This window comes from Brassica oleracea, chromosome C3, assembly GCF_000695525.1.
Source record: "Brassica oleracea var. oleracea cultivar TO1000 chromosome C3, BOL, whole genome shotgun sequence".
In the NCBI taxonomy this organism is placed as follows: domain Eukaryota; kingdom Viridiplantae; phylum Streptophyta; class Magnoliopsida; order Brassicales; family Brassicaceae; genus Brassica; species Brassica oleracea.
The window spans coordinates 14,068,977-14,090,859 of record NC_027750.1 but is presented as its reverse complement, the minus strand read 5'-3'; the positions used below and the strand labels follow the sequence as shown (position 1 = coordinate 14,090,859).

Here is a 21,883-nt window from a genome sequence, read left to right as displayed (position 1 = left end):
TGAATTTATTGGAAAACTGAGCCGAAGTTAGACTTCAAAGAAACGTTTAAACATTTATCTTTTTGAAACATAAATAGTTAGTTTTGTTTACTCTCGATTTTGGCGAATCGAAAATGCCAAATGCATGAAAGAAAAAAGTCATGACATAAATTTATTGGAAAAAAAGCTTACTAATTGCCGTAACGTTTCCTCTAAACTAAAGAAATATAGTCTCAAATGTTTAAGAAATTTATATAGCATTAAGAAAACTAGTGTGAAAAAAAACGTTTTGATGGGAAAATTAGTTGATACTAATTCCTCAAGATTTTATTGGAAATCTAACTCCATGCACACAATCTCTTATCAATCAACAACTATAAAAAATCCAGTGACTATAACAATTTGATGGATTACTAGTGACCGCTCAGTTTATCTACCTGTTGTTGGAGGGAGAAAATATGAGAGACACAGCCATACACAGGGTCATGAAGACGAGCCTGAGCTTCGTAGGCGATGGTGACAACAGCTTCACATCGATCATGGATTGGGACCTTAAGCAAGAGCTTAGAGACGTTGCTGGCTCCAAACACCTTATGAATAGCTGCGAATCTTTCTGCTCCCTGCTCGGATGAGAAGTAAGGTGCGAATATACAATCTGATAAACATTTCCTTCTCAGGAACTTGCATGCGCCGCACGGTGAACCTGTCCCTGCCGTTGTAATGTTACCGGAAGTTGCCATCGACGAAACAAACAAAAAGGTGACGATCTTTATGTTATTTGTGCCAAAAAGAAGGATTCTCTTGTTTTTTTTTTCTTTTATAAGATTGGTGTTTTCAAGAGATGTTGAAAAAGATTGGAATAAGTGATGGTTTTAGGATTGGGATCGTTGGAGATGTGCACGAGCGAACTAGGAAATAGTAAATGGAGAATTGTTTAGCGTCTGACTTTGGGTGGATTTATAAAGGGAAATTATGATGATGAGTGAGAAAGGCTTTTTCTTGGGCCGACTTATTTTATATGTTCTCTCAATCATAAACAATCACATAATATGATAATGTATTGATTAGTTTTGTGGTCTACCATATTGTATTAGCTTTGTATATTAAATGCTATAGTTCTCCATCGCTAGAGTTTGAGCCACACTTATGTCATTTAGAAATTGTAATATGTGATGAAACTATAAGTGCAGTGTACATCATGAATTAACAATATTAATGGAGTTAAGAAAGTCTTAAAATTTGATTTCACAAGAAACTATATGCTACAGTGTCAAATTACGTTTTGGTAATGATTTGAATCATAATTTGGATTTTCTGCCATCGTAGTTTTTATTTTTGACTTGAACATCACAATAGTAAACAAGACCATTATCGACAATAATTTGAAAAATAAATGTCTAAAATATCTAAAATATAGTCAAAACACCAAAAATACTTGAAATGTCTATTGATTCTCTATCCAAATACTCAAACCAAACTAATTTATATGTTAAGTTTAGGTATTTTGACATGTGTTATTTAAATTTTTATGTAATATATTATTTTGTTTATAGATTTTGAGAAATTTAAAATATATATCGAATTTAAAATTTTAAAAATAATTTAAATGGATTATCTGAACTCGAACCGAATCTGAACCGAAATTTAGAAATATCCGAATTTGGCTGAAATCTTTGACTCCAAAAATCAGAATGGGTATCTTTAGTACACGTACATGTAATGGTTGAGTTGACAGATAGGTTATTTTTCCCCAAGTGGCTTGATGTTTTAAGTCACTGGTTGTGTTCAAACCAAACTTTGATGAGATAAGAAACTGGTTTATGAGTTGGAAAAGATTGTTCCCGGAGGAGTTTTTAGCAAACAAGAGGATCCAAATCCAGTTCAAGCGCGGTCTAGATATGGCGATGGAAGCAGTTGAAGGGGTGGAAAGGTCTCACCAAGGGGAAAGGGAGAAGATAAGTTACCACAAGGCAGAAGAGCAGAGGCAGGCTCAGAGGGATGACTTTGAGGAGATGAGTTTTAAAGAAGCTGTGGAATTATTTGCGCAGAAGAAGGAGATGCTGTTGAAACCTAAGCCGCATAGAATGCACAACGGAGGTTTATAATTTTGGAAACGTGAGTGTGGTTATAGACTCAGCAAAGTCTACGTTGTTGGCTCATGAAGCAGGAGATTGGTTTCCTGTAGATTTTGACTGTTTGCTGAAGATGCACCACAGTGCTGTTGCTGGAAAATAGTAATACATTTCCTCTAGGAAGGTAATATTGCTTACAATATTCTCTGTCTCCCCTCTATGTTTTGCTTTGTAGTAACCCGAAAAAGCACAAACCAGAGGATAGATCTCTGGTTAGTCACATCTTATAGGAACGCTGGTAGAAGAAGCTGCGTTTGGAACATGATGGAAGGGTTGAAAACATGAACTACTTACGGGTAAAACCAGAAGAATTCATGGTGTGGCATATTATGAACATATTTGCTATTCATTTTACTTTTGGTGGTTGAAGTTGCAGCCTGCAGGCATCCGAGTTTAAGTATACCTTTGGCTTGATCAGTTACTTGTGTACAGCGATGTTTTCTTTGTCAGAGAACGCATATTGTTATCCATGTGTTTTCAGGTTACTGGACAGGACATTGATAAAGAGATTGACAATCCTGAAGACTGAAGGATAGAGTTTACAGCTTTTCCTCAACCCAGAATAACTTTTTGATTTTCCTACTACATGATCAGTTTTCAACACTGCAAGAGCTAGAGAAGTGTAATTCTCTTAACGATGGCTATTATATTAATCTGATCTATGGAGTAGAGAAGTTATGTTGTTTCTCTGGAGTCTTTTGTACGTATTATGGATTAGGACCTCTTGTATTTGACCTGCTTCTTTGAATAAATGCTGTACACAGGCCAAGAACCTGTTTGCAAGTTGTGTCAATAATGTTAAAAACTATTTACCATCTCAACCATTTTATAACTGTTGTGATTTAACCCAAGTCGATATCATTATATAATCAACTGCTCTTGTCATTACGGAGTTAACATTTCTTGATTATGCAAGCATCCAACACTGAAACAGTGAGCAGTAAAAGCTTAACAACTACGAACTGAAACCTAGTGTTTTGCACAGCATCTAACAATTGGCTTATGCCATGAGAACTCCAACCACTTTACAGCATACTAAACTAAACGTGAACGCTGCACAAAGCTATAATCATATACCATAGCGAAAATCTATACTTAGGAGCCTTCTTGAAGCATGGAATCTCTACAAAACAGAAGAACACTCCTCCTAGTTACAGCTATACTATCAGTCTCCGAGTAGAACACCAAGTGACAAGCAAGAGGATGAATTTGATCAGGAAGCACTGGATAATAGAGCATCCAGCACTGATACAATGAGCAGTAAAAGCTAAGACAAACCAAAACTGAAGAAACTGAAACCTAGTGTATTGCAGAACTACGTAAGCCATGATAACTCCAACAAGCTAGTTCCTGAAATCTAAGTGTTGTGAAGTTAACAAAGGCTGATGCCTACACCAACAAATTAGTGAATTATGCAAGCATCTAAACACTGGCTCAATGAGTAAAAAAACCCTTAACAAATAACCAAAACTGAAGTCTAGTGTTTTGGACAGCATAGCAAACAATGTATACACTGCACAAAGCAGCTATAATCATATATACTAACGAGCCTTCCTCAAGGCTGCAATGTCTACAAAACAAAAGGGACACTCCTCCTAGCTACAGAAATACTATCAGCCTCTGAGTTGAACAACAAGTGACAAATCAAATCATTCAGAAAAATACCAATCAAATTGCAGATGTTGATCAAAAAGTGATCAACTTTGAGATTTGTTATGCAGTTAAAAAATAAACTTTATTTCATCATTATCCACAAAAGGAAACCCTAAAACTCCAAAGTCTTTATAACAGTGATGCTCCTCAATCGGAAGAATCTCCGAGCCTCTCCATCTCGAGGCGTTCAAGGGCCTTCTGATGAGCCCAAGTCTCGATCGAAAGATCAGGTTTAGCATTGAGCCCGACGCCTAGGATGACGATCGTGAGGAAGCTCGTGATGTAGCAAGGAAGCTCCCAATCTTCCCATTTGCGCGATTGTCCCGGTGGCGGAGGAGTGCGGTTCATGAAGTAGCCTTTGGGCCGTTCTTCGTGACCCGGCGTGGCCCATCTACTCGGGCCGGCGGATGTAGATCCGGATCTGGAGAAGATCCGGTTGCGTAGCGTCTTCGCTGCGACGGTCAAGGACTGCGTCGACGCCATCGCTGTCGATTGAGCGAAAGTGAGAATCAATCCTACTAATGGTTTTTCTTCACTCGAAACCTGAACCGGGACTTTTACTTTGGTTTATTAAGATTGTCGGTTTATGTGGGAAATAACCAGATCGGTTTAAATTGAAGTTGCAACTCTTTTCTACAACTCTTTTTTAGAGTTAGGATACGTGGTGTGGAACGTGTTGAAACCGTCTTATGCTTTTTTGGGAGTCGATGCTCTTTTTTCTGAAAATGCTTAACTTATTGGCTTCTTGTTTTACTCTTTAAAGCGTTCTTGGTTTACATGAACACTGTTCAAACTTGAAACAGTACTAGGTGACAGGCAAGTGTAACCCTATCCGGCCAGCTTCATTGAAAACTTATTCTCTCTCAAAAGAGAAACAGAGGACGTAGGAAAGCTATTTCAAACCAGTTTATTTCGGTTCTTGGGAGTGGAAAAAAATGAAGGACCGGTTTAAGTGTAAATCAGTTGAATTGATTTAGAATTGTTATGTCGGTTTACACAGAGCTAACTGCAAGGAAAAGAACACGGGCAACAAGGTTCGGTGTATATATAGCAACCAAGAGTTAAAAGGATAACAAATAAACAATGTTATGGCTGAGACCAAATTGTTAAGCAATAAACAAATGTAATCATCTCTCTATAAAACAATCGAAAACTCCTGGTCATTATTCTTCCATGTGATCTGCAACGCCAGAATCTTACGACTTCTCTCCTGGCTCAGTCGGTACTGCAAAAGCTAGCCTTACCTTCGCCTTCTCTTGCAAAGAGATTCGCTTGATGGCAAGCAACTGGTTCGTCTTCGTATCTCCAACGACTACCCACCACCCTTCTTCTTTGGTCTTGGGATATCTTGGTGCCTCCACAGATCCCACCTGTGTCCTCCCCTCCATCTCCATGTCTCTCTGTAGCATTAACTGTAATGTTATTTCTTTTCCAGGGGTTACCTCCTTGCTGTCTACGACCTCGTATGCAAGATCGATGTTAGGGTACCGGTTGCAGAATCTGGCAATGTCAAGAAGCTGAGCGTTTGACATTTGGAGAAGTTCTTGGCGCCTGCCATCTTCCATTTCCACAAGATCGAATACTGTTTCGATGTTATTCTCTTGGCACCTTTTGGCCAAGTCATTTATGAAGTGAGGAAGCTGCAGAAGCGTGGAGTCTCGTTCCCACATGCCTTGAGTCACCATCTGGCTTACTTCCATAGCTAATAAAGCAAGATTCAGACAGTCGTTGCTTGATATCACATCGACCATTCCCTGAACAAGTCTTGTTGCAGACAAAACGACCTCACGCTGATCCATTGCGAGGTTCTCGCTGATGATTTTTTGCCTTGAAAAATAGGCCTGAAGAAGAGTGTCTGTGCATTTTGGGTTTTCAAAAGAGAACCTCTGGTGATTGACGAGTCTCTGAACTCTGTCCTCTTCACCAGGACGTACAGGAATCAAGTCGTACTCCGAAGCTGAAGTAAGGATCTCAAGAAGACCCTTCATCTTGGTTTCGGAAGTCAATAGAGAACTGAAGCGCTCAACGGTGGTGTAACTTATGTAATAATATGAAGCAATCCTACCAAGATTGGAAGGAGAGATATTCAACTCATTCTCCATCTCAATGCATTTGCTCACTTCAAGATCAGATAGAGTGCTTTCGACGAGCTCCGAGAGGTGGTCAGATAAATGCTTGTGGCTAACTCCCTGGAGATCGTAGTAGCTAGGGTTCTGAAGAAGCCTCCTGTACATGAAGCTCCAGGTAAGATAATCCACAGCATCTTGCTTGTTCCTTACAACCCCCGCAACCACTTCCGCATTGAAATTATCATGCAAGGCAAGTTGAAGATGACTCTCCACAGGAAAGGCTTCATGTATAAATTTCTTGTAATGCTCTTTACGTGGTGCATGACAGAAGATCACACACTTCCCTGCGTCGCCAAGCAGAGGTCGGCTACTATGCCCCATCATCTGGAGCAGATCAGAGACAGGGTAATCCGAAAGAGTTTTTTCACGTGCGTCATAGAGCTGTGTCCCCATAACAACAACCAAATGCGCCTTCAATGGAGTTCCCCAACACATTGCACTAGTCATTACACATACCTGAATCCGTCCAGCCTCGAAAAGCTGAGTCACAATCTCCTGATCCAGACAGCTTTAACCCTCATGCAAGTAGCCAATGCCATGGCGCAAAGTTTCCTTCAGAGTTTCCTCGCAAATTTGGCTAACAAAAGGCTCAAATTCTTCCAGATTCCCAAACATAAAATCAGGGCTGTCCGTGTTGTCCATGTTTAAACATGCCAACAGATCCACAGCTGTAAGGCGGACATGTTTACGGGACGGGACAAAAACGATAACTGGTTTCTTTTTGGCATGCTGGACTATGGCAGTGTATGTTGGCTTAGTCATCGCTTGCATCCTGGCTTCAAAACTCACTATGTCCACCCCTTGAATGTGGATCTCCAGTTGGACAGAACGAACATTAGGCGGAAAGTTGAAAATGCCACGGGAACTGGCCCCAATCCACTCTCCAAGATCTTTGGCATTTGCAAGTGAAGTCGATAATGCAACAATCCTCATCTTATTTCCGACCTGACTTGAAATATATCTCATTCTAGACACAATTACCTCCATTATTGGACCACATTGACCTCCAATTAAGTGAAGCTCATCGATGATAAACAAACTAACATGCTGAATATATTTTCTCTGTTTCCATTTACGAGACAGAGCGTCCCATTTCTCAGGAGTAGTTATGATTATCTGACCTTCCTTAATCAGCTTAAGATCCAATGCTGTCTCCCCAGTTAACTCAACAACCCGTAAGCCAAGCCCCTTCCCAAACCTTTTCTCCCAATAAAGAAACTGCTTCTTGGCAAAAGCCTCAAGAGGTGCGACATAGACAACACGCATTGTACAATCAGGTTGTTCCTGATGATTTCTCAATATCGCAAACTCCGCACATATAGTCTTCCCACTTCCTGTGGCAGCGGCAACCAATACATTGTCACTTGTGCCATACAAAACAGGAAAGACCTGAGTCTGCACAGGATTGAAATGCTTTAAATCCTGATACAGAGCTTCATAAGATGGATTCCTCAGGGCCGTCACCGGGAGGGGCTGCAAGTCCAGTAGCTCCGTGGGTGGTGGATACTTTTCTGGAAGAATAAGATGCCTGAAAGATATAGGCAACACAGTTAGCGAGCCAAGCCATTTTTCTGAAACAACTCGGATGAAATACTGTGGTGGCAGCGGCTCAGATATAGGCACAGTGAAGTTCAATGTGTGATCTTCATCAAGATACTGCTTTTTCAAAAGAAAGTACTCATGATAGAGGATTCTTTCACCATCATTGTCTTCCACGATTATCCAAAATGGTTCAACGTATTTATGCACTCTGTCATCCCATTGGAAATCAGCTGTAACAGTGAGTTCCAGTCGCAGCACAGAACGGGAAATCGGCTGAACATATGCTGAAAGATATAGTTTTGGGATCTGGTAGATAAGTTTGTGAAGTGGTATGCCCATCTGAGGACTTCGAATAAGTTGTCCTAGCTCCTGCGAGGATAGATCATAGTACCTCTCCCAAACCAAATCCTTTTTCTCCAACCTCATCAGAACCTCATTTGGAATATCATGAAACTGCCGAAGAGGTGTATGAACACTCCACATTCTCTTGCCTACCATTTTAGACATATTCAAAGCTTTTTCAGCCAGTTGAGCCCATCCTCTCTTTAATATAATCTCAAAAAGAGCTCTAAAAATACGTCCAGCACTCTGGGTAATATAAATCATGTCAGATGTCAAAGAAAGACCCTCAAGCTTTAGCTTTGAGATATATGCTTGCAGCAAAACGTTAATCTTTGCACTAGGATCTTCCACTGTTTCCTTGACCGGAATCGGGACACGATCCAAAAGTTGTGCTACTTCCATCTTCTCATCTTGTCGAACAGTGACATACTTGAACTCCTCACTCAGTGAGAACAGATGACAAAGCTCTATATCAGTCATCGTTGGCTTCAAATTCTCATTGTATGTAGCTATTGTCCCATGTGTTATGTAGTAATAGCTAGCAATGCGTCCCAAATCAGTAACATGGAAGTTTCCACTTTTCCTGTCGTACTTTATGAGGTTGTTTTTGTTCAAGATAGTAGCAGCAGAATGTATCAGGTCAGCTCTTCTCTCCGCCAATACTATGTCTTTTGCAATCGCATCAGGTGGTAAGCCATACAATGTCGGATTACGAGCCATGCGGATATATAAATATGTATAGCCAAGCCAGTGACAAGCTTCTCTTGCATTCTGAACGGTTCCAAGCACAATTTCAGCATTAAGCTGATCAGCAAGTTTGGAAATAAACTGGCTTTCAATTGGTAGTTGCTCATTCATCAAACGAAGATAGTACTGCAGCTCGCTGTAGCCAGTGATTATTATTCCCTCCCCATGTTGGTCATATTGAGGTCTTCCGGCACGACCAATCATCTGCATGACATCTAGAGGACTAAGCTCCATCCACAACCCTCTCTCAGGATTATAGACTTGGGTTCCTTTGATAGTGACAGTATGTGCAGGCAAATTCACACCCCATGCAAGAGTTGCAGTGGAAATCAAGACCTGAACATGCCCAAGACGAAACTGATCCTCAACTATCTGGCGATCACTCCTTGTCAGCCCAGCATGATGAATTGCAAAACTATAAGGCAGAAGAAGTTTAAGGTCATGACTCTTGACAAGTCCTAACTGACATTCAAGAATTTCACGACTTTCACTATCTTCCTTCAAGAATCTACTGAGAGTATTGTTTGCCATTGTGGTGTCAACTATTGCTCTTGCAGTTTTTGCTGCATCCTTCCTCGAATGGACAAAGATTAGGACCTGATGCTCTCCAGCACTAGCCAATACTTTCTGATAACATATATCATTCATCAACTGGAACCTCCGTAATGGTTTCTTCACATTAATTCCAATATACTGCTGACTGAGAGGCACAGGTCTGTAGCTGCGGTCAAATGTAAACAACCCATCCTTGAGATTCACCCGCAAAAATAAGGCCACATCTTCATAATTTGGCAGTGTGGCCGATAAACCCACCATACGAATATGCTCCTTCGTGGTTTCGATCTGCCTAAGAGTCCTAGCAACAATACTTTCAAGCACTGGCCCTCGACTATCATTAAGAAGATGAATTTCGTCAATTATAAGAAGCCTCACAAGCTGAGTGTAAATGCGATCTCCAGATTTCCTAGTGATGATGTCCCATTTCTCTGGCGTTGTAACAATTACCTGAGTCTCTTCGATTTCTTTCTGAGTAAGGGACTGATCCCCACTGAGTTCTTTCACAGTAACTCCATAATCCTTCAAGCGTTTAGATAGAGTATCCACCACCTCAACCACAAGGGCTTTCATGGGTGCAACATACACAATTTTGTAGTTCCCATGACTATAAGTTCCATCTGAATTCCTCTGTAATTCAAGTTGCCGCAGTATAGAGAGAACGGCAACATTGGTCTTCCCCGCACCCGTTGGAGCACAAAGAAGAATGTTATCTGCCTTGAACAGAGCAGTGTCATATACTTTGCTCTGAACCCTGTTCAGCTGCTGCATTCCCTCAAAAGCCGGTTGAGCCCAATCTGGCATTTCAGTGATTTTCACAAGTTTTTCACTGCTATCAATTTTTTTAGAAACACATGGCACATGAATCTCATCAAATTCCTTGCCACGAATTCTGTAAGAATCAGAGGGAAGCTCACACTTCCTATTCTCCCTCAGCAAAACATCTTGGTCAAAAGCCAGACTCTCTAGGTCGAGCATCTCACGTTGACCCTTCAACCAATCATTATCTAAATCTCCATCATCAGCGTCTCTACTGCATTTGTCTCCATCTGCACCAGAATATTCCTTAAGCCACCGAGCTTCTTCTTTGATTTTCCTTTCCTTGTTCTCCTCCCTTTCTTTGGCTGTTGCTCGTTTTGCATGCAACTCCTCCACAATTGATGCGAACTCTGGGCCAAACCTCATCATCTCCTCCTCGATTTGATTCCTCTCTTCCTGGTCTCTTGCCCTAGCCAAACGGGTGCACCACACAACTTTGTGGCGGTTCTGCAGCAGAAATTTAACAAGGCTGAACTTTTCAAACTGAAGGTGCATAAGCAGCTTGTTCTCAACATCCCAATCACTCCCCTCAGCAAGTATCTTAAGAACCTCTTCTGTAAGTACTTGGCAGTCATGTGGATCAATTTTCTGTTCATATCCTTCGAATATCTTTCTCTGGAGCCAATAAGCATCAATTTTCTGAACATTAAGACTCTAGCCTTCATGTCCTGCATCGTTACCATTAATTGCCACACTCACCTTCACGCCTCTAGTTTTGTCAACTTGAGCAGCTTCTTCATCCTCTTCATCTATTTCCTCCTGAACCATATCAATGCCACTCTCCTCTTCATGCTCCTCACATTCAATAGCCACATCGACATCATAATCAAGTCCTTCATCCTCAATAGCTTTACCACTTCCAGAATCACCGCCCTCTTGGTAGTCTGTGATCAACTTACCAAACGAAACCAGCTGATCGAAAATCTGATCGGGAATAAAGTAGAACACTTTCTCGATACGCACCTTCTTCTCAGGGTTATTCAAGGCTTCGTTCTTGAGAACAGCCAAAACCTCATCAGCCGCACCGCAAGCAACACTCGGAGGTTGCCCACCCAATCGATGCTGAATAAGACTAAGCATGGCCTCGTAAGCAGCTCTCGTCTCCTTAGTCTTGGGCTGATAAACACCTTCATCCGTATCAGTAAGCACACTCTCCTCCCTAAAACGACGTCGTTTGCTACCTCTATCAAAGACCGTGTCATCTCCATCCTCCCGCTCCTTCTTCTTCTTATTCGAATGGTTCAGCCTCTCCTTAACAGCGAGATCTCCAAAGGACTTAGGATCAATCTTTCCCCTGAGAGTCTCCGGCTCTCCCGTAGGTTCACGCGTATCACGACGAAGCTCGTTGGTGCTGAGCACCAGATTCGAATTGGACTGCTTCAACCTAGCCTCTTCTTCCGCGCCACCACCACCCAAGTTCGCCATCACTGAATTAAACACAAAAACCTCAATAACCAAATTAACCGAAACAAGAGAAAATGGTACGAAAACCTCGATGATCGTGTTACCTCTGTTCTTCGTTTCTTCTCCGTCGACAAAACTAACTCGATTTCATTGACACGCGATCTCTTATTTATATGGGTTTGTGGAAAAAAAAAAGTCTAAACCGTCAATTCGTGTTTAAAAGGAAATTAATCAGAAAAAAAAAAAGGAAAAATTATAATTTCGTGGTTCGGTCGGCGAAGCTTTAATTAGGAAAGAAAAATAACTACGAAGATGAGTTTTTATCTTCTTCTTTCATTAAAATCAAAGTTGGACCCAATAATGGTTCATTTACAGTAGCTATATGAAACCCAATTTAAACTCGGAGACAAGAAAACAACAACAAAATGACTTCTAAACGCGGGAAAATAACCATTTAATTTCTCAAGTATTTAAAATTGACAGTTTAATTCTCCAACTATCGTGTACCCAAAGTAACTCACGACTTAATGAAATTGAACTCATAAAAAGTTAACGTTGAACAACAAACAGAGAAAGTTAATCTATCTAATTTAATATCTTCGGTAATGTCTTCTATTTTTCCCAAATCAAACAAGAAAAAACATAAACCAATTTAGAAGAGGATTAGCTAAAATCAAAGTTAATAAATGGTTTATAACAGAGTTATTCTCAACAAAGCATTGATCAAATATATAAATCTCACCATCTCTTGATTCTAATCATTTCAATGTATTTTTGCATAAAAGTTTATCTCCAATATGATCCTTACATTTCTGATAAATAATACATCTGAGAACTGTAAGCAATACGTGCATATAGCAAAGTTGAGTATCTATGCTGTTTTGGCATGACATTCTATTTTAGACATTAACTAATCTTCTTGCGCATTCCCATCCGTGATCTCGCATATCTGGTACTGCTTGTTAAGTTGAACCTTGGGATAGCAGTAAAGTCTCACAAGAAAAGAAACAAAGGCATAAACACAGGTACAGAAGTAGTGAAGGATACTGTAGCCTCAATCCCTCACCAGTGAGGGATGAGTAAAGCACTGTTCCTTGAAGAGCATGTAGTGCTTCACTTGAGCAGCTGACATCCTGCAAAAGCCACATGTCATAATTAATTCACTCTTCAAAATAATAATAATAATGGATCTCTTGAGAGATCTGTACCTGGAAATCAACGAATGCAACATGAGTCCCATACGTGCCTTGAATCTTCAGCTTCAAGAATCCACGGCATCTATACAGAAAAGAGAGGGTGAAAACTAATACATTCTTACTGGTTTTACAGTCTTGTGTGCAGGAGGACAGAGTAATTTTACCTCGAAAAAACTTGAACTAACTCAGATTCAGTACAATTGGGTCCCAAGTTTGCTATAAAAAGTGTTGGGCAAGGTTCTGCAGCATTATTCTGACAAAAGAACATAGATTGTGTCATGTCCACTTGTTATAGATACTTAATCTCAATGGTTAGTACCAACCGAAAAAAATATATTCATATGGAAGTATAAAGCACGCAGAAGCATACAGATTTTGGGGTACTCATTGCCCTCCCAGCAACATTAGCAACTCCTTGACTGAATGAGCCACAACAAAAAATTGTTAGCAAATAGCTATGAAAGAACAAACTCCCAAAAATTCAGGGCATGGGAGACATGGCCAGCAAAGCCTTTAAGTAGCTTACACTTCGAGACAGATTACATGAAAAAGTGTGTGCAACAAAGAAACATAATCTAAGCATTGCCAAGTAACAAGAAAATGTGCTCTCAAGTAGTGCAGATGACCTTTGTGCAGGTGAAAAACCAATAGTGTTGTGAGCAGAACTACTCATTCCAGGAGTGTGAAAGCTGCCAAAACCTGCTAGTGCCCCAAACGTGCAAGAATGTGCTTTAAAAAACGTGAACTTAAAAACCCCAAGTGTGTAAATCTTAAACCAACGAGGACATGCATGAGCGTGTGCTATATATATATATATATATATATATATATATTCAGATACATGAAACATAAACACACAAAAAGACCACAGTCTTGTGTCAGTGTTCTTACCGGACTGGGCAGTGTTGCTCCAGGGCTTGGTCTTTTTCAAGCTCTCCCTGTCATCATCTACCACATAACAGAACAATAACTAACACAGAATCAAAAACCCAAATTTTCTAGACCCACAAAGCAGAAAGAATCCAAAACTTGCCTGGTCTTGATCGCTTAGATTTAGGGTTTGATTTAGCAAGATCAATGTAAAGAGTAGAATGCTTCTCGAGATCAAACACCATTCCCTGGAAGGAATGAAATCAATCAAAACAAAGCTTGGTATATAAAGTAAGAAACTTTACTCAACAAAGATAGCTACAATGCTCTTTCGTACTCACATTGAGAGCATGCATCACCGCTACAGCTGATTGGAGATCCGAGAACACAGCAAACGCGAAGGGCTAAGGCAAAATCAAAAGTACGAGGTCACTTTGCTATCTCTACACCAATCTATACGGAGAGTGATCAAAAGGGTTACCTTGGATCCACCAGAGATTCGGAGATGCGAAGTTTCGTATCCTGGGAACTCACGGAATAGATTGTAGATCTCCCGAGGCTTGACGTCTTCCGGAAGTCCGGCGACGAAAAGCGTTCGAACATCTCCGGTTGAGGACTGCGTGGGTAAGTATACCGGATGTATTGGAGTAACTGGAATCGGAGCTACTCCCGGCGGCAGCGGAGGAGGAATAATCGACGGGAGACTGTAGTGAGTGTAGTAAGCTGACAAATCATCCATTGTCAGACGACTTTATCCCGTTGCCGGCAGAAACTGGAGACTCTGTTCTTTTTATTTTACATCGGAAGAAAATAACACATGTTGAGTATGGGCCGTAAGTAAGGCCCATTAATTTGAGGCTTTATATTTCAAAAATCCATTGTTCATTTGCTTATTGATTCTATCATGCTCCGATTTGGTGACTGAATTAAGTAAATAGAAAAATAAATGCTTAAATGGACAAATATTAAAATAGGAATGGCGGTGAATAAATTGTTTTTTTTTCTTTTCCATTTGTTCCTCATCAAACTTTAGAAATAAGAAGAAAAAGACTAATTTCAAATCTTTCAGAAGAGGGAGAGATTTAATCCTTTTTTGTATGTGATATATCTTCGATCTTTGATCGATTTTGTCTTCCGGTTAGCGGATTTAGCTTTCGCGTTGGCGAATTTTTGATGTGCTTCTTTCTTCAATCGCGTCCGAACTGATCTTCATGGCATGCTCAATCTTATCGGATTGTTGATTGATGATAATAAACCCGATCACTATGGTCGGTTTCATGAAATCAATATTTCGCTGTTTTTCATCACTATTCCGTCGGCTTCTGTTCAGAAACCAGTTTCATCGCATCAACTGAAGCTTCTTCTACAGAGAGCCAGTCTTTAATGGTATTTGGCCATTAGAGGTGTTAAAATAAAGCTTCTCGAAGAATGAAGGGAAAGTTTTGTTGGATTTTTAAGCTCCCTTGAAGACGATTCAGTACAAGTTCGCGTTTTAACAACGGTCCAACAAAGAATCAAATTGCGGTTCAAGAGAGGAGGCTCCTGCAGTTCGTCGTTTGTGGCGGTGTGGCGTCTCAGACTTCTCAACTCACGGCGACGCGTAAGAAACGTATATCTCCACACTTGAACATCATGCATCAGAAGATTGTGAGGCGTGTCTGCAACTTTCAGTTGATAGGATGCGTGGCACGTAATATTTATTACAATATACTAACCAACAAATTATATTTATGAACTATTAATTTTTATAGTTAGCCGTAGATTTTAATCCAGCGGTCTAGTAATCTAAGTTTATGCACCTAGATGATTTTATATATTTTTAAATAAAAGCACAATTACATATACACTTAACCATATTTAATCAATAAAAAAATAAAATGAAAAATCTTATTAATAAATTTGCATTGAAATTCTAAAACAACGCTTATTTTGAAACGAAATTTTTTCCCTACAACTACAATTAAATTGAAAAGTAACATGCAAGTGTATTATCGTATTGATGTTAGACGTTACAACTTAACACTATTTCGATTAAAAAAAAATATCATTTACCAAAAAAAGACCGTATTCAAAGAGTTTCAAAAACGTTTGCTTTCCGGTTGACTGATCAAATCGGTTGGTATCCGGTATAAATCCCTTGCACCTACCTGGAAACTCCAATTGCCTGGTGAGAGCTTTGCTTAACTCAAGAAAGAAGAAAATCATGAGTTTGTAATTGGTCGGCTCTTTCTACTTTACGAATGTTGGCTTATGACAGTGACGCGTTGTACGAAAGTATACGTGTCTGAAAACTATTTTCACTACAAATAGACCAACCACTCGGTGTTGACGACTTCAAGAACAATTGATGATGGAGAAAGATCAGAAGAAAGAGAGCGATATGTACGAGCAACGTCAACACCAGCCACCATATGTGTCGCAGATGCAGCCAGTGACACACGACGCTTACGGAGGCGGACTCTACGGTATGGACGATGAGAAGGAGAAAGATGCCAAGACTATAGAGACAGATGCAAGAAACGTAGAGAAAGAGCCTCATCAACATCACCGACCAGCCAGTGAGACACAGAGCGCAGAAGGGCCTGATGAGGCAAAAACGACGAAGCCAAAGCACAAGCCACCACCTTCGTCTGGTGATCGAGATATTGACGTTACTGGGCAGTCATACATTCAGTGATGACTTATGAATCGTGAAAGAAGTTTTATAATAGTTCACTTTAATTTGTGTGTTTGTATGATCTTTGTAGTTTCTTTGTTTCATGGTCTTTTATTAGTGCGAGGAAAGTTGTAAAAGACACGTACGCATCATATGATAAACCAATAAAAATAGAAACACTCACAAGTTGGAACATATTTTTGAACTTGTGCATTAAAATGGCATCCAAAACAACAATCTTCTTCTCTTCTCTCTTTCTCAATCTTCATAGTTTTTTTTTTCTCTTGTATCCGTTCTTCAATATATGAGCATGCTAAGGCTGAAGCAAAGTTGAAGCTCTCCACCGTGGCTTTTGAATATTTAATCCAAAAGCTACACTCAACTAAAATTTCTTGAACATAGAAGAGAGTGAGTTTATTAAGAGTTATATTTTTCTTCATATTTACAAAAAAATAAATGTTTTGATTGGATATATACTGCTTGGGGTTGGATCATGCAGTATATATCCAATTTGGTCAAACTAAACCGGTTTATACTGCATGATTGGATATATACTGCATGATCCAACCCCAAGCATTTTAGTTGTGGATATTAACCGGTTAACTCCGGGAGATATACACATCACATCTATATATGTTACCTTAAATAAGTATATGGATACAAAACAATCGCATACTCTCCTCCATTCACTAGATTTTTAAGCATCATATGTTTGGTTTTGTTTTTAAGCATCATTCACAAGAACTAGAGGCAGGGAACCATGGATCTACACCATCCCGAGCTGGAGGAGACGCCGGAGAGCTTCACAAGCCCAGAGCCAGAGACATATCGAAGAGAGAAGGTTAAAGGCAAGACAATAGCAAAGAGAAAAAGAGGAAGGGTAAGGAGGAGCGCCTCGGGCGGCGGTACTCTCACCACAGGAGCAAGACGAAACGGAAGTCGGGGGGCTCGGGAGAAGAAGATTGGAGGAGAGAGAAAGTAAAAGTAATTTATTAGAGCATCATTAACCCTAAAGTTGCTTAAGTGGAGTGCTTAAAAAAAATTTTAATTTTTTGTGTGAAAAAAAAAATTTAAAAAAAATAACCAATTGCGGACCGACACGTGTCAGTGGTATGCGCGAACAGTGAAATCAATTTCTAAACACTCCTTGAGCAACAAGGGTTAATGGTGCCTCATATTTTCACATTTATATTTCTCATTCATTCACTCCATCTATATATATCCCTAATATAACTACCATTAGTTAAACGTAGCCATTTTGGTTACTCATGGACGTTGATCTTATTTCACTTTCCATTTGCCTCAAATTTCATTTTTTTCTTTCCTTTGTTTTCGTTTTAGGTTTTTGTTATTGGCTCATACTTGATTTGCAGTATGTATTGTAATTATATGTAAACTGCAGTAAAACTTATATGGTAAAAATTGTAAATTTATGTGGTAAGTTTGCAGTAAAAATATGAGTTACGGCTTTGTTAAAACTAATGACTGATAACTTTTTTGATGTACAAGTTGTAATACAATTTTTATTAATAATTGAAAATATAAATTTATAAATAATAAATTATTTATTGAAAAAAGTACCATTTAAAATAAATAAATAATAAAAAACTATTTTTTTATTTTAATATGTTAAAAATAAAAAAGTTAACAAAAATAAGTTGGGATATATATTTTCCAAAAAATTTAGTTACTGATAATATAATTGATTGGTAACCTTTTCGTTATATAAATTGTAGTAAATATTATTTTAAATAAAAAAAATTATAAATATAAAATGATTACCCTTATTACTATTTTAATAAGAAAATAGATTAGAGAAAATTAAGGACAAGTGGGTAAGCAGAACAAGACATGTGTACGCGATGAAACAAAATGGTTTACTCAGTGTCATCAACAATCAACAACTCGCATAGAAACAAAAGAAAAAAACTCTATATGATTGACCGTTCTAGAGCCGCGTTTTACTGTATGATTTGATGCTCTTTTCAATCTAATTACTTGATCTGATGAATGTTTGATGTGAATGTCTAGGTTACACAACAACATGTTCCCGAGGAAGAACGTACCATACCATCTCAATGTGTTCAAGCACAAAAAACAACTCATGGAAGTTCATGCTCCAATCATGATTTACAGATGAAGCTTATGGAGAATTGCCTAGGTTATGTCGAGTTGTTGAATAGAGATAAGCCATCAAAGTATCTTGTTGCAGAAGCTATCAACGAATTGGATTGTCATCTTCAGTACTTCGCTAGCGTAATCTAGAAATACCAGTTAAACTTTATCATACACCATTTAATATATAATCATACAAAACTTAGCTAATTTAATTTGGACAAAAAATTCCGGTTCCACATAAACAGAAGAAACATGCAAAATACCAGAACATAATGTTAGTCAAGGTTGAGACAGTATTAGCTGCTGTTTCTAGACATATACTATCATCCTAGATTCTACTAAATGTATAACTTAGATATACGAATTTACCTAAGAAAAGAGAAAGGTAGTTCAAAGTTTGTTCAAAGTTTTAGTTCTTGTTTGATGAATGTCTAAAATTTTATACAACACTGGATTTGAAAGTTAAATAGATGACACCACGACCATCATATAGTGTTCCAGAAGAATGTATAACCCCATCAAACTAGTTATGGCCTAAGAAAATGAAGCATGAATGTTCGAGCACAAATATGGATTCACGAATCTAGTTGATGGAGACTAGTCTTGGAGCCATAAAATTGATGGATGAAGATAAAATAAATGACAATGAGAAGAGAACAAAAGATTTGGTTAAGACAAATGTCAAATCTTTGGACTGTGATCTTAAACTGGAGACATAGTCTCTCTTTTTTTATATGGAAAGAAAATTTCAACAAGTGTTGTTGATTAATGATGGATTTAATAGAGATTTGCCTTGAATCCATGGAATTGTTGGACCTAAATAAACCATAAGATGATGAGGAGAGAGCAAATGACTTGGTTGTACAAACTATTAAGGATTTGGAATGTGATCGTCAATCCTTCACTGACAAGAAAACTCAAGTCTTCATACAAAGCATCATGAACTGTCTCTCAAAGTACTATCCACTTCAAAAAATGTAAACACAAGTATCTGTTACAAGTTTTATAATATTACTTGAGAAGTCAGTTTTTTACGTATCGAGGTATTTTTTTATAGGGGTTAACTACATAGGCACATTTAATGAATTAAAAAAAACACCTTTAGTTATTATTACTAAAACGACTTTCCTTTTTATTTAATATGTTGTGTAAATTAGAAATTTCCTTTTTAATTTTTTTCAAATAACAAATATAATTAAAAACATTATAAATTTTAACAAAATAAATGTTTTATTATGAGTTATAAAGTATAAACTCTATTATATTTTACTATAAATTAATACTCGATAAATTAATAAATATTATAAATTAATAAATATTATTCAGTTTCAAATTGGGCTGATTTAAAATATGACATAAATCGATAAAATAATTAAATAATATTTTTTAGAAAATTCTATGTTAATATATTCCATTAAAATTATATCTAAAACATATTTAAATTCGATGAAACATATTTTATATACACCAAAACTGTAATAAAACAAATACTGATGATGAATTTCAAAATGACAATTAATATCTATACATTAAAATCAAATAAAATATTATTTTAAAAATAATTATTTTAAAAATAATATTTTATAATAAAAAATCTAGAAAACAAATCTTTTTATAAATTAATAATTACATAAATTAATGAATATCATAGTTTTAACATTATAGAGTTTTTACTGTATATACTGCAGGATCTAATCCCAAGCAATGAAGCAATGCTATGTATTATTAATCACCCATCTTATATCAAAATATTTTGTTTTCCTTATAGTGTGTTTTACATGTGATTTGTATAAAATGGTAGCTCCCGGTCTTATCCGGTTGATATGGGATTGGGTCAAACTAAACCGGTCCTTTGCTCGGCTTAACCAATATTTGGGATAAATAAATCCAGATTATCTGCTTCTCATCCGACAAACAAATCAACATCTCTCTCTCTCTCCTCCTCAAATGTCAAAACTTTCTGACAAACTCGACAGGCCAACGACGGAGAAACAGTCCTTGACGCCGTGCGTATAATGCTCAAGGCCGTCCAGATCCTGGGCTGGTCATCAGGGTTAACCATCATCTCACAGAGATTAACCAGGACCCGTAACTCCTCAAGCATCTCCCTCAAGCTCTCAGCTTTCTCCTCCTCTTCTCGGAGAATCCTCTCCTTCAACCCGACCCGAATGTCTTCCTCGCTACCCGGGTCAGACCCACTTCCCAAGTCTCAGACTTTCGTCTCTGTTCAGTCATCCGTGAGAGTCTCTCTCTACTCTAATCACCATCTCTTTGGAAAAAAAAAGATCTTATCTTTTTGGGTTCTCGTCTTCAATGGTTTAATGTTGTTTCAGGGAGATGTTCGTAAGATTAAGTTCTGTCAATGGTGTGGAGGTCCTACGAAGCATGAGATACCCGACGGAGAAGAGAAACTACGAGCTATTTGCACACATTGCGGCAAAATCGCTTACCAGAATCCTAAGATGGTTAGAGTTTTGATTCTACGAGTGTCTTGTTTGATTAAATAAGGTTCTGATGTGAAGAAAGTTGCAGGTTGTAGGTTGTCTTATCGTTCATGAAGAAAAGGTTTTACTTTGCAAACGTAACATTCAACCTTCACACGGTCTATGGTAAGTCCATTATACAAAGCCTTCGTGTTGTTGTGTTGTTTGTTTACATGAGTAAAAGATTGGATTTTTATGAGTACACAGGACTCTACCTGCTGGTTATCTAGAGGTTGGAGAGTCAGCTGCAGAAGGAGCAATGAGGGAAACTTGGGAAGAAGCAGGAGCTACTGTGGATGTCATTTCACCTTTTGCTCAACTTGATATTCCTCTTATTGGCCAAGTAAATTGCAAAACATGCCTAATGTTATCCTTCTCTTCCCTCTTCGTATCACTTCTACTTATAATGCCTGCTTGTTGTTTGGATACAGACATATGTTATATTCTTGGCAAGCCTGAAGAATCTGGATTTTGCACCTGGTCCTGAGTCATTAGAGTGTCGTCTTTTCGGACTAGATGAGATACCGTTTGATTCCCTGGCTTTTTCATCTATATATGTTACCTTAAACTTGGTAAGTATAACAATCACTTACTCTGTAGTCTCGATTCACTAGATTTCTAAGCATATCATGGTTTGGTTTGGTTTTGTTCGTTGGCAGTACTTGGAAGATCTTAAAAAGGGGAAAGTAAAGTTCCACTATGGTACTATAAACAAAAGGTGCGTTCCAAGTAATATGCCCTTGTGTGTGTAGAGTGATTGTTTGAGAGATGTTGTTAACGGTTTCACTTATGGTTTATTCATTCTCAGGCCTGGAAGTAGTCCTTCTGATATTCGTGCTTTTACTCTTGATTACCATTTGCAGCCATGAATCAGAGGTTTTACAATCCTTCCTATCTAATTTATATATACTCGGAATGGCTTTACTTCATGGAGACTTTGTCTTTATTTGTGAAAGCGTTTCCTCACAGATTACAGGAGCAGCTTCTGGATTTGATTCATTCTTCCATGTTTTTATCACTTTGCAACTCATTGTTTGACTATAAGAAAGGAGGACAATTGATGCTGCCCATGTGAGAGACTCCTTGGACAGAAGCTAAAAGAAAAGACAGAAGATAGTTGTTTCCTTTTTAGATGTTATGTCTGAACAAAGTGTTTCTGTTTCAGAGTTTCAGTTGCTCCAGTTGTAAAAGAAAATCTTCAGATGTTAATGCAAAATATTTTGATCAATCATTGTGTAATTAGTCACCATGTCACTGT

At 38.3% G+C, this 21,883-nt stretch overlaps 6 protein-coding genes across 9 annotated transcripts; 2 read left to right on the top strand and 4 right to left on the bottom strand.

Moving 5' to 3' along the window:
- Positions 1-392: 392 nt before the first annotated feature.
- On the bottom strand, positions 393-719 carry LOC106329932 (LOB domain-containing protein 16-like). The gene has a single exon (XM_013768529.1). The coding sequence runs from the start codon at positions 717-719 to the stop codon at positions 393-395; it is 327 nt and encodes a 108-aa protein (XP_013623983.1).
- A 3,041-nt stretch (positions 720-3,760) lies between these two features.
- On the bottom strand, positions 3,761-4,289 carry LOC106332796. The gene has a single exon (XM_013771290.1). It carries the CDS (start codon positions 4,245-4,247, stop codon positions 3,912-3,914), a length of 336 nt encoding a protein of 111 aa, XP_013626744.1. The 5' UTR covers positions 4,248-4,289; the 3' UTR covers positions 3,761-3,911.
- Positions 4,290-4,933: 644 nt separating this feature from the next.
- Positions 4,934-11,323, bottom strand: LOC106333167 (U5 small nuclear ribonucleoprotein 200 kDa helicase). Its single transcript, XM_013771642.1, is given in 1 exon segment — positions 4,934-11,323. A coding segment is annotated over 1 exon segment (6,363 nt). The 3' UTR covers positions 4,934-4,960.
- Positions 11,324-12,045: 722 nt separating this feature from the next.
- Positions 12,046-14,242, bottom strand: LOC106332197 (protein couch potato). 4 transcript variants are annotated; one of them, XM_013770675.1, is made up of 10 exons: positions 13,850-14,242; positions 13,710-13,772; positions 13,532-13,616; positions 13,390-13,446; positions 13,125-13,200; positions 12,869-12,917; positions 12,663-12,751; positions 12,511-12,580; positions 12,350-12,435; positions 12,046-12,257 (listed from the first exon to the last, which is right to left on the bottom strand). In XM_013770675.1, exons 1-10 carry the CDS (start codon positions 14,105-14,107, stop codon positions 12,209-12,211), a joined length of 882 nt encoding a protein of 293 aa, XP_013626129.1. In that variant the 5' UTR covers positions 14,108-14,242; the 3' UTR covers positions 12,046-12,208. The 4 variants fall into 4 exon arrangements, with proteins under 4 accessions (XP_013626129.1, XP_013626131.1, XP_013626130.1 ...); XM_013770677.1 differs by having other exon boundaries at positions 12,046-12,251; XM_013770676.1 differs by having other exon boundaries at positions 13,125-13,197.
- A 1,374-nt stretch (positions 14,243-15,616) lies between these two features.
- Positions 15,617-16,189, top strand: LOC106334031. The gene has a single exon (XM_013772398.1). The coding sequence runs from the start codon at positions 15,716-15,718 to the stop codon at positions 16,043-16,045; it is 330 nt and encodes a 109-aa protein (XP_013627852.1). The 5' UTR covers positions 15,617-15,715; the 3' UTR covers positions 16,046-16,189.
- Positions 16,190-20,054: 3,865 nt separating this feature from the next.
- On the top strand, positions 20,055-21,853 carry LOC106329362 (nudix hydrolase 23, chloroplastic). Its single transcript, XM_013768005.1, has 8 exons — positions 20,055-20,379; positions 20,476-20,607; positions 20,675-20,751; positions 20,833-20,968; positions 21,057-21,197; positions 21,285-21,343; positions 21,434-21,501; positions 21,595-21,853. Exons 1-7 carry the CDS (start codon positions 20,158-20,160, stop codon positions 21,492-21,494), a joined length of 828 nt encoding a protein of 275 aa, XP_013623459.1. The 5' UTR covers positions 20,055-20,157; the 3' UTR covers positions 21,495-21,501; positions 21,595-21,853.
- The last annotated feature ends 30 nt before the right edge of the window (positions 21,854-21,883 follow it).